At 40.6% G+C, this 19,091-nt stretch overlaps 1 protein-coding gene across 3 annotated transcripts in view; it reads left to right on the top strand.

Annotated features, from left to right (window-relative positions):
* wu:fa11c10 (protein FAM110A) overlaps nucleotides 1-17,902 on the top strand; it is a 119,622-nt gene extending 101,720 nt beyond the window's left edge. For all 3 annotated transcript variants that reach the window (XM_062052603.1, XM_062052605.1, XM_062052606.1), the window contains 2 exons: nucleotides 10,915-11,177; nucleotides 14,318-17,902. In XM_062052603.1, coding sequence (XP_061908587.1) covers nucleotides 14,328-15,710 — 1,383 coding nt within the window. In that variant the 5' untranslated portion in view covers nucleotides 10,915-11,177; nucleotides 14,318-14,327 and the 3' untranslated portion in view covers nucleotides 15,711-17,902. The remainder of the gene's footprint in view (nucleotides 1-10,914; nucleotides 11,178-14,317) is intronic.
* The last annotated feature ends 1,189 nt before the right edge of the window (nucleotides 17,903-19,091 follow it).

The following is a 19,091-nucleotide window of genomic DNA, read 5'->3' as shown; positions in this document are numbered from 1 at the left end:
TAAACAAGTTGAAAAACTTATTCGGGTGTTACCATTTAGTGGTCAATTGTACGGAATATGTACTTCACTGTGCAACCTACTGATAAAAGTCTCAATCAATCAATCAAATCAGTTTGAACATTAAATATGTTGTCTTTGTAGCATATTCAACTGAATATGGGTTGAAAATGATTTGCAAATCATTGTATTCCATTTATATTTACATCTAACACAATTTCCCAACGCATATGGAAACGGGGTTTGTATTTTAAGCGCTAACGCTAAAGACCTACTTTTAGCAGAACATTGATCACAGAGAGATAACTAGCTTATGCTGCTATATTGACATATATATTGAGCTGGTGAGCTGCTCTCTCTCCTCTGAGCTGGTGATAGTTAATTATAGATTATAAAACATGCCTCTCACTTGTATAGTAGAAGGAAGTTGCCATAAATCGAGAAGTTGGTCAACTTTGACAGCCAACCGAGACCTGGAGATGGCGAGAAAGACTTGAAAAAAACGCTGGATTGCGCCCATCTTTTTTTTTTAACCCTTCGCGAGAATAATGCGTCATTCTTCATCTAAACGAAAATATATCAATATCCTATCAGTCGTCATCCCAGTGAGAGCAGACTTTGTACAGTAAGTGTTTGTTTTATTATGTTTGTTGTCTCTCACAAAATCTGCAATGATTAGTAGTGAGTGTTGTTGAAGGGAAAAGGAACGTTTTGATAAGTCTATGAAATGAATGCGCCGCCGAATGCTTAAAATGAGCAAAATACGTAAATATTACATGTTATTATAAATGTGCCTGTCACTACATTACATATATACTTACAGCATGTATAAAACACGTTGTTGGAGGTGTAAATATGTTTTTAGAGCACTTCATAGGCGGAATAGCGTGACTCCATTGTTGGCTGACTTTTGCTAACGTTAATTTACGACTTACAATGCATAAAAAAATAATAAATTGAGAAGTTGGTCAACTTTGACAGCCAACCGAGACCTGGAGATGGCGAGAAAGACTTGAAAACACGCTTGATTGCACCCTTTTTTTTAACCCTTCGCGAGAATAATGCGTCGTTCTTCATCTAATTTAATGCGCTGCCGAATGCTTAAAATGAGCAAAATACGTAAATATTACATGTTATTATAAATGTGCCTGTTACTACATTACATATATACTTACATCATGTATAAAACATGTTGTTGGAGGTGTAAAGATGTTTTTAGAGCGCTCCATTGTTGGCTGACTTCTGCTAACTTTAATTTACGAGTTACAATGCATAAAAAAAATAAACGTGTGCTTGTCTTACATAGGGATTGTGAATTATAGGCAAAACAAAAAGTGCAGTTCCCTTTTAAGAAATATATTTACTGTATATTTAGACTGGTTGCATAATGGGAACAGTGGTTGTTTGTATATACTGTACTTTACTCACTGGCAGATGGAGTGAACAGGTGAAGACAGGTGTGTCTGTCACTGATAATCATTAAGCCCTTTGAACGCAGCAGGTGTGGCGTCATCAAGTGTCCCCGCCAATTAGATGGCTACTTTCAGGCGCTCGTCATGTCAGTTTGAAGAGCAACCGTTTTCACGTCAAAGAAGCAAAGCCTGCTTGTGCTTGTTTTCTGTTAGCTTGCCTAAGTGTCGGCTGTCAAGCTCGCTGTTGCGCTGAACCTGCCGCTGATCTCTCGCTGTGTGCCGAGGAAGCTGCTAAAGCCAGCGAGGTGGGGGAGAAAACAGGCTCGCATGTTGAGAAAGCTATAAAAAGACTCATTAAAATGTGTGGATTGATCTGGTTGAGAAAAGGGATGATGTCATATGTAGAGTGCAGCCAAACAGACAAAACCGATTGGTTGGTGCTGAACCAGGCCTCCAAAGAACATTCAGATTAGGGATGTGGCAATCGGTATCGAACGATTTTCGGGAAAAAATTATGTGATCGGCCGATCGTCAATCACAAGCGCTGATCCTATCTGACTGGCTTTGAAGCTAATTGATTATGTATCCCCTAAGTAAATAACAATCACCTTTATTACACCAAATAAACTGTTTTTTTTAACATCTTAAGTATCATCAAGTATTATTATCACTGGCGTACGAGGCTTAACGTGTTACACACAGATGGAAAGTCAGGAGAAGGCAATAGCCCTAAGTAGCCAAGCTAACCGCTAAGCGAGCTTGAAACAACATCAAGAAATAAGTGCTTAGTAAAATTTAAGAATATAAGCAAATATCAACATGTAGATGAAAAAGTGTCTAGAGAGAGGAAAATATACCAACAACTAACTGTTGGTGTGTGTCAGCATTGTCACAGTCAGTACACGACATGTAAGAGGACAATGTGGTCGATACATAAAATGGTGGTATCGATATTTAGGGTAGTATCAGTATATGATCGATACTAGAGTGATCAAATCAATATTTTTACTTTTTCATTTAATTTTAAAATTTTTGGATTAATGTTTACAAACTCAGAGAATATGTTCTTGAACACAGAGGGCAAATACCAAAAGCTTTAAATAAGTGGTACGGTATGTAGTAGTTTTCGATTTTGTTTAGTTACTGTGTGTGCTATTGACTTTGCTTTGGTCAAACAATTGTATTTTGTAAAAGAGAATAACAGGGATACAAATACTATGTTCATATTTTTAAATAAATAAATAATATTATATTTATATTTATTTATTTTATTTATTATATATTTATTTTATTTATATATTTATTATATTATATTTTTAAAACTCACAATAAATAAATTTTAAAAAGTACAGTTATTGCAATACCGATCTCACTCATGGATGATCGGAATCATCAGCATAAAACCTTGAATTCAAAAGCAGTAAAAAATCAATAGACTCACATTTTTACATTATTTAAACATTTTTGTAGATAATTACCGTATTCTTTGGACTATAAGGCACATTTAAAATCCTTTAATTTTTTTTAAAAACCACAGTGCGCCTTATAACCCACTGCGCCTAATGTACGGGTTAATTTTGGTTGTGCTTACTGACCTCGCCACAATTTTATTTGGTACATGGTGTAATGATAAGTGCGAGCAGTAGATGGCAGTCACACATAAGAGATATGTGTGGGCTGCCGGTCGATGCCCCCTTTTCAATAAATCTAACCTGCTAGCAAGTACAGGTTAGCAAGCAAGCCCAAAACTTTGATGTTTCATTGAGAATACACAACATTATCGTGGGCGTTTCAAAATCTGTCAAAATGTTTTAGTACGACTTTGGTAAGCTAGGAAGTGTTTTTAGTTAAGTATCCGAAAAAATAAAAAAAGGCTAAAGACATATTTTTAATCAGGCTTTTTACTGATCATGTTTAACTCCTATGTTTTGTTATTTATTTTTTCTATCTCAATTATTATTATTACTATTCTCTCAATGTTATGTTTGTATTAACTTATCAATGTATTATTTGGTGTTTTTCCTCAAATGCGCAGTGACATGCTGTGTTTTGTTTTTGTTTTGTTATTGTTAATAGTTCTGCGGTGTTGTGTTTCTTTTCCTATTTTTTTTTTGGACAGCACTTTGTGCTTGCCACATGCCTGTGCATGAAAAGTTATACATAAATAAGGTTTGATCGGATTTTAATATAGAAAAAAAATCATATAATAATGGCCTTATAATCTGTTGCGCCTTTTGTTTGAAAATAGACCTGAATAGACCCGCTCATCGGCAGTGCGCTTTATAATTTGGTGCTAGTCCAATAAATACGGTAGGTTGAGTCAATGTATTTCTACGTTTTATACAATAAAGCAGTGTTTTTCAACCACTGTGCCGCGGCACACTAGTGAGATACAGTCGGTTGTGCCGTGGGAGATGATCTAATTTCACCTATTTGGTAGAGGTGTAACGGTACACAAAAATTTCGGTTAGGTACGTACCTCGGTTTAGAGGTCACGGTTCGGTTCATTTTTGGTACTGTAAGAAAACAACAAACATTTTTGGGTTATTTATTTACCAAATTTGCAAAATCTTCCACCAAAAATATTTTTCTTAGTGGAATATTTGATGTGAAGTAATCGGAACCTTGGATAGGTCAATAATTCATAATAACATTGATTTTGATTCAATACTATGTTTTGAGCAATGACAGTTTGAAAGAAAAAAAAATAGCTTTGTTTTATTAGTCAACATTGCAACTTTTTCTAAATTACATTTAACCTTTAAGCTTTTTTATTTAATTTTTGTTATGTTTTTGTTTATTTTAATAGTATTTTTAGAATGTGCCGTGGGCCTTTAAAATATTAGCTGTGGGCCGCAAATGGCCTCCGGGGCACACTTTTGACACCCCTGCTATAGATTATAAAAAATAAAATCTGATAAATCTACGGGTAAAAAGCAGAGCCTGGCGACGCATGCGCGTTTATCATAACTCTCTCTCTCTCTCTGTCTCTGCCCCTCCCTCACCAATGCTGCTGCGCGCACAATTTGTTTCGTTTTTAACCCCTTCTTAACCCTGAACGTACATTGAAAATACACGCAACCCTAACTCAAAATGCCGGACATTTGAGGCATTTAAGAAACTCCGCCCTGACAGCTCCGCAAAAGTAGACATGTCCGGTGAAAAGAGGACGTATGGTCAGTCTATCGTAGCCCGTTAGCTGTTAGCATGCCGTGTGTTGTGCCTCGGTGTGCATTGTTTACACAAAGTGCATTACGCTACTTAATATGTCCGTGTGGAAACTGGTTCGGTACACCTCCGAACCGAACCGGAACCCCCGTACCGAAATGGTTCAATACAAATACACGTACCGTTACACCCCTACTATTTGGGTTAAAATATTTTTTGAAAACCAGTAATTATAATACGCAAATAATGTGCCGTTGTTGAGTGTCTGCACTGTCTGGAGATCGACAGAGTAATCGTGTATTACTATTCCATATCAGTAGGTGGCAGCCGGTAGCTAATTGCTTTGTAGATGTCGGAAACAGCGGGAGGCAGTGTACAGGTAAAAAGGTATCTAATGCTTAAACCAAAAATAAACAAAAGGTGAGTGCCCCAAAGAAAAGGCATTGAAGCTTAGGGAAGGCTATGCAGAACGAAACTAAAACTGAACTGGCTACAAAGTAAACAAAAACAGAATGCTGGACGACAGCAAAGACTTACTGTGGAGCAGAGACAGCGTCCACAATGTACATCCGAACATGACATGACAATCAACAATGTCCCCACAAAGAAGGATAAAAACAACTGAAATATTCTTGATTGCTAAAACAAAGCAGGTGTGGGGAATAGCGGTCAAGAAAGACATGAAACTGCTACAGGAAAATACCAAATAAAGACAAAAAGCCACCAAAATAGGAGCGCAAGACAAGAACTAAAACACTACACACAGGAAAACAGCAAAAAAAAACTCAAAATAAGTCACGGTGTGACGTGACAGGTCGTGACAGTACACCTACTTTGAGACAAGAGCTATAGTGATGCATGCTTGGTTATGGTTTAAAGTCATATCCAACAATTGCGACAACGACTTTTTATTGTCAATATCGGCTGCTGAGTTTCATTTTTTAATGATTTCTGCTGGCAGTGTGCCTCTGCATTTTTTCAATGAAAGAAATGTGCCTTGGCTCAAAAAAGGTTGAAAAACAGTGCAATAAAGGGTCCTTGGCTTACGTACAAGTTTTGTTTTGTGATTCTTAGTAGCATTTATAGCTAAAAGAGCTGCAGAGGAGGACCAAACAGCCTGCTGGTGGCGCTCTGAGCTCGGTGGCCGCTTCCCTTTTAAGAGCGTCCTAAAGTGCTAACTCAGATTTATGGGCCTGGTCATTGATCACGTGACGGCGGGTTGTGTGGGGTAACTCAGTCAGGACCTTTTCATGCAGTCAAAAGGGTTTCATGAATGTGGTTGAAAGCAGCAGGCATGTAAAGTGTGCAACACAACTTGTAACACGGGGAGGTTCTCAAAGGGGTCGTCTGGCCAAAAGACCGCAGGCACGTTCTTTGCGGACGGAGGCGGCGAGGTGTCAGCGCCAACATCATGCAGACGTTGTACAGGGCAGCGTATAATCAGACATGGCATATCTGTGTGGTGCTGCAACACAAATAAGCTGGTGAAAGCTGCCGTGAAGACAATAAGCACACGTAAGAAGAGACATGTTCCTCGTTGGGGCTGCTAAAGAATAATGGCAATTTTATTCTATTTTTTTCCCATGACGGCGCCGCTGTACTGGCAGCTGGTTGCAGGAGCTCTGTGCTCTTTGTGTCCTCCTTTTGTAATCTTGATGTTACCCTCTTGTTTTCGTGTGTTTTTGCCTTCTGTGGTGATTTTGTGTGAACTTTTGGTTCTGCCTCGGTTGAGCGATTTGGCAATGGCCATATTTCCTCCGGAGACCAGCTGCCGGCTGTTTCAAAATCAATCAATCAATCAATCAATCAATCAATCAATCAATCAATTCCTTTTATTGTCATTGTCATAATAACACTTAAGTCATACATGCCAACGAGATTTTGTTTGGGCTTCATCTAGCGGCATAGAAACTGCATTGAAGTGCAGGTTGACAATAGTGTACATTTAAAGGCCTACTGAAATGAAATGTTTTTATTTAAACGGGGATAGCAGATCCATTCTATGTGTCATACTTGCCATATTTTTGCTGAAAGGATTTAGTAGAGAACATAGACGATAAAGTTTGCAACTTTTGGTCGCCGATTAAAAAAAAAGCCTTGCCTGTACCGGAAGTAGCGTGACGTCGCAGGTTGAAAGGCTCCTCACATTTCCCCATTGTTTACACCAGCAGCGAGAGCGATTCGGACCGAGAAAGCGACGATTACCCCATTAATTTGAGCGAGGATGAAAGATTTGTGGATGAGGAACCTGAGAGTGAAGGACTAGAGTGCAGTGCAGGACGTATCTTTTTTCGCTCTGACCCTAACTTAGGTACAAGGGCTCATTGGATTCCACACTTTCTCCTTTTTCTATTGTGGATCACGGATTTGTATTTTAAACCACCTCGGATACTATATCTTCTTGAAAATGAGAGTCGAGAACGCGAAATGGAAATTCACAGTGACTTTTATCTCCACGACAATACATCGGCGAAGCACTTTAGCTACGGAGCTAACTTGATAGCATCGGGCTTAACTGCAAATAGAAACAAAAGAAATAAACCCCTGACTGGAAGGATAGACAGAAAATCAACAATTCTATTAAACCATGGACATGTAACTACACGGTTATTGCTTTCCAGCCTGGCGAAGCTTAACAATGCTGTTGCTAACGACGCCATTGAAGCTAACTTAGCAATGGGACCTCACAGAGCTATGCTAAAAACATTAGCTATCAACCTACGCCAGCCAGCCCTCATCTGCTCATCAACACCCATGCTCACCTGCATTCCAGCGATGGACTGAACGACGAAGGACTTCACCAGATCATCGATGCGGTCGGCGGCTAGCATCGGATAGCGCGTCTGCTATCCAAGTCAAAGTCCTGGTTGTGTTGCTGCAGCCAGCCGCTAATACACCGATCCCACCTACAGCTTTCTTCTTTGCAGTCTTCATTGTTCATTAAACAAATTGCAAAAGATTCACCAACACAGATGTCCAGAATACTGTGGAATTTTGCGATGAAAACATAGCTTTTTGAATTGGATACAATGGTGTCCGAATACTTCCGTTTCAACGATTGACGTCACGCGCATACGTCATCATACATAGACGTTTTCAACCGGAAGTTTTGCGGGAAATTTAAAATTGCACTTTATAAGTTAACCCGGCCGTATTGGCATGTGTTGCAATGTTAAGATTTCATCATTGATATATAAACTATCAGACTGCGTGGTCGGTAGTAGTGGGTTTCAGTAGGCCTTAAGCATCGTCAAGAAGATCGCGAATAGAGGGTCGTGGGGGTGGGAAGAGTCAGATGTCTGATGGGTGTCAGGTTGATGTTGCAGCAATGCAATGGCCGGAGCACAATTATTGAGGTGGTGAAGAGTGAGGTAATAAGATGGTCGGGGGCAGTAAAGAGGCAGGCTGTTCATTTAGCAGTCTCACAACCTGGGGATACAGACTGTGAGACATTCTGGTGGTCCTGGCGCGAATGTTTGCCACACCGCAGTCCGCGTGGAGAGACTGGAGGAGATGCGGAGGAAGACCTGGAGCTAGCATTGTCGCAGAATGGACGAGAGCTTCACAAAGTCTACCACAACGGCTGCAATGGCGGTAGAAGGCTGCAGCAGAAAAGGTTCCCCAGTCGTCTTGGACTCCATGCCACTGGACCCTAATCCGATTCTGTCAGGGATCGTGTGGTGACTGTCTGTGAATCAGTCTCCCCCCCACGTTAAACTAAGTCACGCACAGGCATCCTCCATAAAGGGATACACCCCTACCAGGAGGATCGTCATACTCGTTCGAGTGACCGCCGATGATGATGATTAAGAATTACTTTTGTAGTTGTACATAGAAAGGGCGCCACTGAAGTGGTAGCTGGTTGCATCAACTCTGTGCTCTTTTAATGTATTTTATGCCCTTTGTGTTTTGTGATGATTCCCTCTTGTTTTAATGTGTTTTTTTTTTTACCTTTTTTTGTAACTGCACTGCAACCACATAATTGCCTCATTGTGGGATCAATAAAATATATCCTGTCCTATCCTATTCTATGAAAATGGCAAGGCAAATTCAATCGAAACGACCCCGGCAGCCATACTTGCCAACATTGATACCTCCAAATTCGAGATGGGAGATGTGAGGGGGCGGGGTTGAGGTGGGCGGGGTTTGGTGGTAGCGGGGGTGTATATTGTAGCCCGGAAGAGTTAGGGCTGCTGCAAGGGATTCTGGGTATTTGTTCTGTTGTGTTTATGTTGTGTTACGGTGCGGATGTTCTCCCGAGATGTGTTTGTCATTCTTGTTCGGTGTGGGTTCACAGTGTGGCGCATATTTGTAACAGTGTTAAAGTAGTTTATACGGTCACCCTCAGTGTGACCTGTATGGCTGTTGATCAAGTATGTCTTGCAGTCACATACGAGTGTCTGCAGAAGCCGTATACAACATGTGACTGGGCCGGCACGTCGTTGGACTGGATGAAATGCGGACGTGACGACAGGTTGTAGAGGATGCTAAAGGCAGTGCCTTTAAGGCAGGGATCCCCAACCACCGGGCCGTGGATCGATTGGTACCGGGCCGCACAAGAATAAAAAATAAAAATCCTTTTTTTATTTTTATTAAATCAACATTAAACACAAGATACACTTACAATTAGTGCACCAACCCAAAAAACCTCCCTCCCCCATTCGCATAAAAGGGTTTTTTCCTTCTGTTATTAATATTTCTGGTTCCTACATTATATATCACTATAGATCAATACAGTCTGCAGGGATACAGTCCGTAAACACACATGATTGTATTTTTTTATGCCAAAAAAATATATATATTTTTCTAATTAAAAAAAAAAAATTATAAAATAAAAACCCCATGGTCCGTGGAACACATTTTCAAGCGTTGACCGGTCCGCAGTTACAAAAAGGTCGGGGACCACAAGGCACGCCCTCAATAGGGTTGTCCGGGTGAAAATCGGTAGAAATTCGGGAGAATGGTTGCCCCGGGAGATTTTCGGGGGGGGGCACTGAAATTCGGGAGTCTCCCGGAAAAATCGGGAGGGTTGGCAATAGGGCTGCAACTAACGATTAATTTGATAATCGATTAATCTGTCGATTTTTACTTCGATTAATCGACTAATAATCGGATAAAAGAGACAAACTACATTTCTATTCTTTCCAGTATTTTATTGGGGGGAAAAAACAGCATACTGGCACCATACTTATTTTGATTATTGTTTCTCAGCTGTTTGTACATGTTGCAGTTTATAAATAAAGGTTTATAAAAAAAATTAAAAAAATAAATAAATTGCCTCTGCGCATAGCATAGATCCAACAAATCGATGACTAAATTAATCGCCAACTATTTTTATGATCGATTTTAATCGATTTAATCGATTAGTTGTATGCCGGCAGCTACTTCAAGTATGGTTTTGTCGCGTCCATGCTGATACGCCAACCCACTTTCGTGTCTATTATGTGTCGTTCTGTCGTTTCGGATTCCAGTTCCAATAATCTCTCTAGAACTTTCCACAATTGAAGGCGTTGTCATTCCAGTCCAATTACTTGCGCAAGACTGGATTTTCAGTGCCGACCACTAGCAAAACAAAATAGACGGAAAAAAGTCACTCACGCGCCTCAACGCACGATGTTCGCAAGTTTTCTTTAGAAAACAAACTGCGGGCTCGCAGCAATGGTGAGTGTTAGTCACGTTCTGTGTTTTCTACAGTTTTGGATAAGTTGATACTTTTATACAAGGCAATGAGTTCTTATGCTTTACTGTCAGAGGTTGGACAGAAACCCTGTGTAAATAAAGACTAAGTAGGTAAATAAAGACCAAGTGATGTTTTGTTAAATGCTGCTGGTGTGCAAACAAGGAAGACAAGAACAGTAGTAGCAACATTAGCTCCATGTTCAAATCAAACAAGAACATTGCAGCTGTTTTTTACCGTTGAAACTGAAGCCCTCCTCCCACTTTCTCCTTTTCAAAGAATTTTCATTTGAATGAAAAGCCTCCTCACTTGTTCTCACTTGAGGGGGGGGGGGGGGGGGTCCCATTGGTCAGGATCCTTTCGGAGGATGACCAATGGGAGCGCGACCGCCGCCTCTAACCCCGCCCCCGTGTGACACCGTTCTCCCCGGCCAGGCGTGCGATTGGCCGGCCTGGAGGAGCCAGACGTGGTATTAAAGTGCTGTCCCGTCTGCTCCACTTCAGTACTGAGGAAGTCCTTCCAGAGTGTGTGTTTGTGTGTGTGTGTGTGTGTGTGCGTGTGTGCTGTGTGTGTGTGACAGTGTATGTGTGGGTGCGTGCAGACCAGACAACATCTGATTTTGGACTTTCCCCCCCACCCCCTCCTCCACCAACTCTCCAGGTCTTGACCATCACATCTGGACGTGCTGATCTCTGCTTAAACAGTCCCGCCCGTGACCCCGATAGGCGGCTTAACCCCCCCCCACCAACACCACCACCACCCCACCCTCTATCTGGGTCAGAACCAAGCCCACAGCGGCGGAGTCCCGACCGGGGCCCGATGTGGAATTTCCCCCTCGACCCCGTCCTTCCACCAGCCGTCCACTGAAGCCCGACTGTGGGGGATAAGAAGCCTAACACAGGAGGACAACATCAGCACAGACGGTAAGCATGTTAAACTGCGGGGGGAGGGGAGGGGGGTGTAAAAGTACAAAAGAATCATTTTCTTAAAACAAAAACACAATGGATATTTATTGTCACTTTCATTTACAACATGCAACCCTTTTATGTTCATTTAATACCCAAATAGCAATACCTCTAAGTACTACTACATATTCTCAATACACAAATATCAATATTTATAAAATACACACCTTTATACTCACATACACAAATATCAATGTTTATGAAATAGGGCTGTCAAATGATTATCATTTTTTAAATCAGATTAATCACATTTTGGAATTTTGATTAATCATGATTATTCATAATTAAAATGTGCTTAAAATCGCAATTTTATTGTCAGAATGTTGTTCATGAATATTTTTAAACGTTTTGCTTGAATGCGTGTCATTTATAAGCACAAAACCTGCTAACCGTTTCATCTAAAGTTCTTTCAGGCTGTATTTTCTTTAAAAAAAAAAAGAACACAAAAGATATTTATTGTCCCCTCAAACATCACTGCAACCCTTTATGTTAATTTAATACACAAATATCAATACCTCTAAGTACTACTACATATTCTCAATACACAAATGTCAATATTTATAAAATACACACCTTTATATTCACATACACTAATATCAATATTTATGAAATAGGGCTGTCAAATGATTATTTTCTAAATCCAATTAGTCGCATTTTGGAATTTAGATTAATCATGATTAATCATAATAAAATATGCTTAAAAATGCAATTCTATTGTCAGAATGTTGTCCATGAATGTTTTTAAACGTTTTACTTGAATGCATGTCATTTATTTGCACAAAACCTGCTATTACTTTTATCTAAAGTTCTTTCAGGCTGTATTTTCTTTAAAAAAAGAACACAAACGATATTTATTGTCCCCTCAAACATCACTGCAACCCTTTATGTTCATTTAATACACAAATATCAATATCACTAAATACTACTACATATTCTCAATACACAAATATCAATATGTATAAAATACAACTATACATTAACAATACCCAAATATAAATAGTTCTAAATACTACTACATATTCTCAATACACAAATATCAATATTTATAAATTACAAATGTATACTCAGATATCAATATTTATGAAATAGGGCTGTCAAATGCTTATTTTCTAAATCAGATTAGTCACATTTTGGAATTTAGATTAATCATGATTAATCACAATTAAAATTTGCTTAAAAATGCAATTTCATTGTCAGAATGTTGTCCATGAATGTTTTTAAACATTTTACTTGAATGCATGTCATTAATTTGCACAAAACCTGCTAACAGTTTAACTAAAGTTCTTTCAGGCTGTGTTTCCTTTAAAAAAAAAAAAAAAGAACACACAAGATATTTATTGTCCCCTCAAACATCACTGCAACCCTTTATGTTCATTTAATACACAAATATCAATATCACTAAATACTACTACATATTCTCAATACACAAATATCAATTTGTATATAAAACACAACTGTACATCATTAATGTATAGTTGTATTTTATACATATTGATATTTGTGTATTGTTAATGATTAACAACACACAAATATCAATATTTATATAATACAACTATGTGTAGACAATACCCCCCTTTTTTACAAGGTGATACTTTGTGGAAAAAAGTTAAAGAACCACTGATGTACAACATTCCACCTGCTTCTCTGTCAAACACACCATCAGCAGCTTCCTCATATTTTCATGGATAAATGTCCGCCGCTTAGCTATTAATTCAACATCCTTGGCTGGCGTTATCGACTCATTCTAAATCCGGACCGGCAACTGCTACACGCTTTGTCATGTTTTTTGATGATTTCTTTTTTGAATTCAATGAATGACATCGACTTCCTCTTCCCAGCACTGTCCTCCACACTCACTTTTTCCAAAGTTTTGTCCATCTCTAGCTATAAGCTAATGCTAGCAAGTAAGACCGGATGTTTTTGGTCGGATCTTAAGGGGTTCATTCTGACACCCGCTACGTCAACTAGCGGTAGGGAAGCTCGTAACTCAACATTTTATCTAGCAACTTTAAGCATAAGATATTTTCTTCAAAACATTGTAAAGTCTTAATAAGTAATATCAATGTTTATAAATACTACTACAATATAGTCACAATACAAAATCCTTCCAATTGAAAACCTGGTGAGTTAGGTAAGTAGAAAATGGTTATTTAGTGCAGTCAGGGGGCGCTAATTCATGTTCCATATATACTTTCTCATGCATTGAATTTATAGTAGAGATGTCCGATAATGGCTTTTTTGCCGATATCCGATATTCCGATATTGTCCAACTCTTAATTACCGATTCCGATATCAACCCATACCGATATATACAGTGGTGGAATTAACACATTGTTATGCCTAATTTTGTTGTGATGCCCCGCTGGATGCATTAAACAATGTAACAAGGTTTTCCAAAATAAATCAACTCAAGTTATGGGAAAAAAATGCCAACATGTCACTGCCATATTTATTATTGAAGTCACAAAGTGCATTGTTTTTTTTTAACATGCCTCAAAACAGCAGCTTGGAATTTGGGACATGCTCTCCCTCAGAGAGCATGAGGAGGTTGAGGTGGGGGGGGTAGCGGGTAGCGGGGGGTGTATATTGTAGCGTCCCGGAAGAGTTAGTGCTGCAAGGGTTTCTGGGTATTTGTTCTGTTGTGTTTATGTTGTGTTTCGGTGCGGATGTTCTCCTGAAATGTGTTTGTCATTCTTGTTTGGTGTGGGTTGACAGCGTGGCGCATATTTTTAACAGTCTTAAAGTTGTTTATACGGATACCCTCAGTGTGACCTGTATGGCTGTTGACCAAGTATGCCTCGCATTCACTTGTGTGTGTGAAAAGCCGTAGATATTATGTGACTGGGCCGGCACGCAAAGGTAGTGCCTTTAAGGTTTATTGGCGCGCTGTACTTCTCCCTACGTCCGTGTACCACTCCGTAGAGCGGCGTTTTAAAAAGTCATAAATTTAACTTTTTGAAACCGATACCGATAATTTCCAATATTACATCTGAAAGCATTTATCGGCCGATGATATCGGCAGGCCGATATTATCGGACATCTCTAATTTATAATGAATACAGAGTGGTCATAATCACCCCACTATTATTTCCTTTCAGCGCTGCCATCATGCCAGTGGAGACCCTGCGGCCCTCAGACGGCCGCCTGCCCGGGGCCCCCTTTGCCTCGGCCATGCCGTTCCGGTTGCTGACCAAGGGTCCCGACTACTTCCGTCGCCAGGCGGAGCCGTCCACCCGCAAGCTGAGCGCCGTGGAGCGCCTGGAGGCGGACAAGGCCAAGTACGTGAAAAGCCAGCAGGTGGCGCTCACCCGCCAGGCGCCCGTCAAGCCGCCGATCATCCGGAAGCCCCTGGTCCCGCCGGCCAGGATGCTCCAGTTCCACATGGGCACGCCCCCGGCCCGGAAGAGTCCCCGGTGCCCGGCCAGCGGGGACGGTGGCGGAATGAGGGAAGGGCGAGGGAGAAGAGGACCGCCTCTCAACTTGGATATTTTGAACAACCTGATCAATGACGTGTGCGACGCCCCCCAGCCTTCCTCCCAGTCGTCCTCGTCCACCTCCCCGTCGTCCTCGTCCCCGTCGTCCTCGTCCCCGTCGTCTGGGGCCAAGAGCATCGGCAGCAGCCTGTTGGCGGAGCAGGAGAGGAGCAACCGCCTCCTCAACAACCTCAAACCGCTGAACACCGCCAGCTCTTCGCCCGCCTCCTCCTGTACCTCCTCCCATGTCGCCAACAGCCTGCGGACCCCCGTAGCCAACCCCAGCCACCGCCCTCCCCCTGTCCCCATACGGGCGCCTCGCATCCTTGTCCCGTCCGCCTACGTCTCCCCAAACGCGGTCACGGTGCGCAGGGTGGATGTTCGGCCCCAGGCGGATTTTAGAAAGCCCCAGAGGCCCCCACTCAGACCGCGACAGAGCCCCCAGGGTCAAGTGCCACACCCCCAGGTGCCACCTCTCCCAGGCCCCCAGAACCCAGCCCCGCCTAAAACCGGCACACAAACCATGGCCCCCTCTCCCTATCTGCCCCCCAGCCCCATGCTGCTGCGCGCAGGCATGATCCCGCCCGCCTCGCCCGCCTTCACCCGCCTGTCCAACGCCAGCTCCAGGGGCTCGGCCCGGAAGCACCCCTCCTTGCACCGCTCCAAGTCGGACCTGAGCGACCGCTACTCGCGCGCCACGGCCGACCTGGAGCGCTTCTTCAACTACTGCGGGCTGGACCCCGACGAGGTGGAGGGCATGGGCGGGGTGGAGCGCTTCACCCGGGCCAACTCGGACATCGTGTCCATCTGCAAGCTGCGGAGCATCAGCACGCCCAGCTCGGACTGTGGGGAGGAGGCGGAGGCGGGCCGGGAGGACTACGGCCGGGACGAGGACGCCGCCGCCAGAGAGCGAGTCCCGTACGGCATCTCGGTCATCGAGAGGAACGCCCGCGTCATCAAGTGGCTCTACGGGATCCGGCAGGCGCGGGACGCTAACGGCGCCGCTTCAAACGTGTAGGACAGAAAAGTGACTGAAAGTACGGACGCCATTTTGAATTTGATGTAGAAGGGAAGACTTTTCCTCTTTTGTGGCCTTTTCTTCTCCTGAAGACTTTTACTCTCAATACTCAAGTCTGAAATCTACTTGGACTTCCTCAATCGGACTTTCTACTAAAACCAAGGAAATGTTACTTTTTTACCTGGTATTACTTTGTATTTACTTTGTATTTACTTGGAATTTTACTTGGTAGTTACCTTGTTTTTACCTGGTATTTACTTTTTATTTACTTGGTATTTTACTTGGTAGTTACCTTGTTTTTACCTGGTATTTACTTGGCAGTTACCTTGTTTTTACCTGGTATTTACTTGGTAGTTATTTTGTAGTTACATTGTTTTACTTGGTATTTACTTTGTAGTTACTTGATAATTACTTAGTTTTTATTTAGTATTTACTTGGTAGTTACTTTGTTTTACGTGGTATTTACTTTGTAGTTACTTTGTTTTTACTCAGTATTTACTTGGTGGTTACCTTGTTTTTACTTTGTATCTACTAGGTATTTACTTTGTTTTTACTAGGTATTTACTTTTTATTTACCTGGTATTTACTATGTTTTTACTTTGTAGTTACTTTTTTGTTCTTAGTATTTACTTGGTAGTTGCCTTGTTTTCACTTTGTGTTTACTTTGTAGCTACTTGGTTTTTACTTTGTTTCTACTAGGTCCTGGTAGTTACTTTTTTTTAACTTGGTATTTACTATGTTTTACTTAGTAGTACTTTGTTTTTACTCAGTATTTACTTGGTAGTTACCTTGTTTTTACTTTGTAACTACTTGGTATTTACTTAGTTTTGACTAGGTAGTTACTTTGTTTTTACATTGTATTTACTATGTTTTTACTTGGTAGTACTTTGTTTTTACTCAGTATTTACTTGGCAGTTGCCTTGTTTTCACATTGTGTTTACTTTGTAGCTACTTGGTATTTACTTTGTTTTTACTAGGTAGTTACTTTGTTTTTACTTGGTATTTACTGTGTTTTACTTGGTAGTACTTTGTTTTTACTCAGTATTTACTTGGTAGTTACCTTGTTTTCACTTTGTTTTTACTTTGTAGCTACATTGTTTTTACTTTGTTTCTACTAGGTAGTTACCTTGTTTTCACTTGGTATTTACTATGTTTTACTTGGTAGTACTTTGTTTTTACTCATTATTTACTTGGTAGTTACCTTTTTTTCACTTGGTGTTTACTTTGTAACTACTTGGTATTTACTTTGTTTTTACTAAGTAGTTACATAGTAGTTACTTTGTTTTTACATGGTATTTACTATGTTTTACTTGGTAGTACTTTGTTTTTACTCAGTATTTACTTGGTAGTTACCTTGTTTTCACTTTGTTTTCTTTGTAGCTACTTGGTATTTACTTAGTTTTTACCAGGTAGTTACTTTGTTTTTATTAGGTAGTTACTTTGTTTTTACCTGGTATTTACTATGTTTTTACTTGGTAGTACTTTGTTTTTACTCAGTATTTACCTGGTAGTTACCTTGTTTTTACTTTGTGTTTACTTTGTAGTGACTTGGTAATTATTTAGTAATTACTTGGTAATTATTTGGTATTTACTTGGTAATGACATGGTAATTACCTTCTATTTACTTGGTATTGACATTGTATTTATTGAATAATGACTTGGTAATGACTTTGTATATACTTTGTATCTGTAAGCAATAATCCTGAAAGGTACTGTCTGACGTTGAGGTGGCCTTCACACTGTCCTGGTTCTTTGCTCTGCTGGCACGCCGCCTTCATCCCAACCCAAGGGCACCAGACACAAGCGGACCCGGACCACTTGAAAGATGTGCTTGTGAGTCGGTCCACCTCAGCTCACATGAAAACATTACAGTGTTAAACATGCAGACGTGCTCTTTAAAGGTTTATTTTACACGCTTTTGGTCAAATTTCACATGGTAAAATTATCCGACTGAAAAAGTTTTATCTGAACCAGAATACTGAACCACCAGTGTGAACGCAGCCTTACAGTGTGTGTGTGTGTGTGTGTGTGTGTGTGTGTGTGTGTGTGTGTGTGTGTGTGTGTGTGTGTGTGTGTGTGTGCGCGCACAAAGAACCAGGTTGATGCTGTGAAAAGTCATAAAAAGTTTGCGTAAAAAAATGTTTGTATGTAAAAAAAAAAACAACAAAAAAACATTTGGCTGCAAGACTGTTGATGTTTTGTTGATGTTTTGTTGCTGGCATGCGAGTAACGTCGGCGTACACTCGACACAAGCATGCGTTTCACTTAGCTTAGCGTCAACATGCTAGCACCGTGCACACGTGTTTACCATGCACGTTATGTGACACAAGATTATTTTCACACTCACGGAAAAGACGTCTCAGGAAGAAGTACTTGCCAGACTAACTCGAATGGACCGATATTTATTTGGAAAATCATGTAAATTATTGTGTTTTTAACGTGCAATCTGTTCACAAATGGCCAAGGATAGAAGTCGAGTCAAATACTCCCTAGTTGGTAGTCCCCAGTACATTTTGCTACGGTTGCTTAGACACATGTTTGCCAGCGGACGGCCAAAGAGACTGAAGATGCAAAAATGCTTTAAACAATGATGTGTTTGAAAGTACAGTAGAATAAAAGAAGAAAAAAAAAAACAATTGCATTGTCTGTGCTAATTTTCATTTCATTGTCACATCTGCTTTAGGAGGCTGCTGGGTTTTCCCACAAGTCCCAAATTCCCCAAACGCCGACTTGAACCCACAATTTGTTTTCCAAACTCAGCTTTGGTCTTTTTTTTCCATGTGAAAACATTCACATGATCCCAACGCGTGGAATGTGCTTCTGCAGTCTTGTCAAAAGTCACACTGCATTCCTAGCATGTGACATCATCATCATCATCATCATCATCATGTGTGCCTTCAGAACACGCGAGCTGGACCGTCATGTACGCAGGCCGCCGTATTCTTTCTACACAATTTCATTGTTGCCACCAACATTTCATTGTTTCTGTGTGGTTGTAGGACAGGGGTCACCAACCTTTTTGAAACCAAGAGCTACTTCTTGGGTACTGGTTAATACGAAGGGCTACCAGTTTGATACACACTTAAATAAATTGCCAGAAATAGCCAATTTGCTCAATTTACCTTTAACTCTACGTTATTATTAATAATTAATTATATTTATCTTTGTGGAAACACTGATCATCTTAATGATTTCTCACAATAAATATATATATAGAAACATAAATATCAATATGCAACATTTTATTTTTATATTTTCTCTAAGTGCACATTTTTCAAATTGAACATTTTCAAATGATCACTTCTAAGACAGTCTTGTGAAATCACAATATCCCATTTTAACTAGCTAGCCACTAACATTTTTATAAAAGAGGAGAAAACA

Source organism: Entelurus aequoreus, linkage group LG07 (assembly GCF_033978785.1).
Source record: "Entelurus aequoreus isolate RoL-2023_Sb linkage group LG07, RoL_Eaeq_v1.1, whole genome shotgun sequence".
Lineage (NCBI taxonomy): Eukaryota > Metazoa > Chordata > Actinopteri > Syngnathiformes > Syngnathidae > Entelurus > Entelurus aequoreus.
The sequence above is the reverse complement of the archived record's forward strand: the minus strand, read 5'-3'. Positions and strand labels throughout refer to the sequence as shown.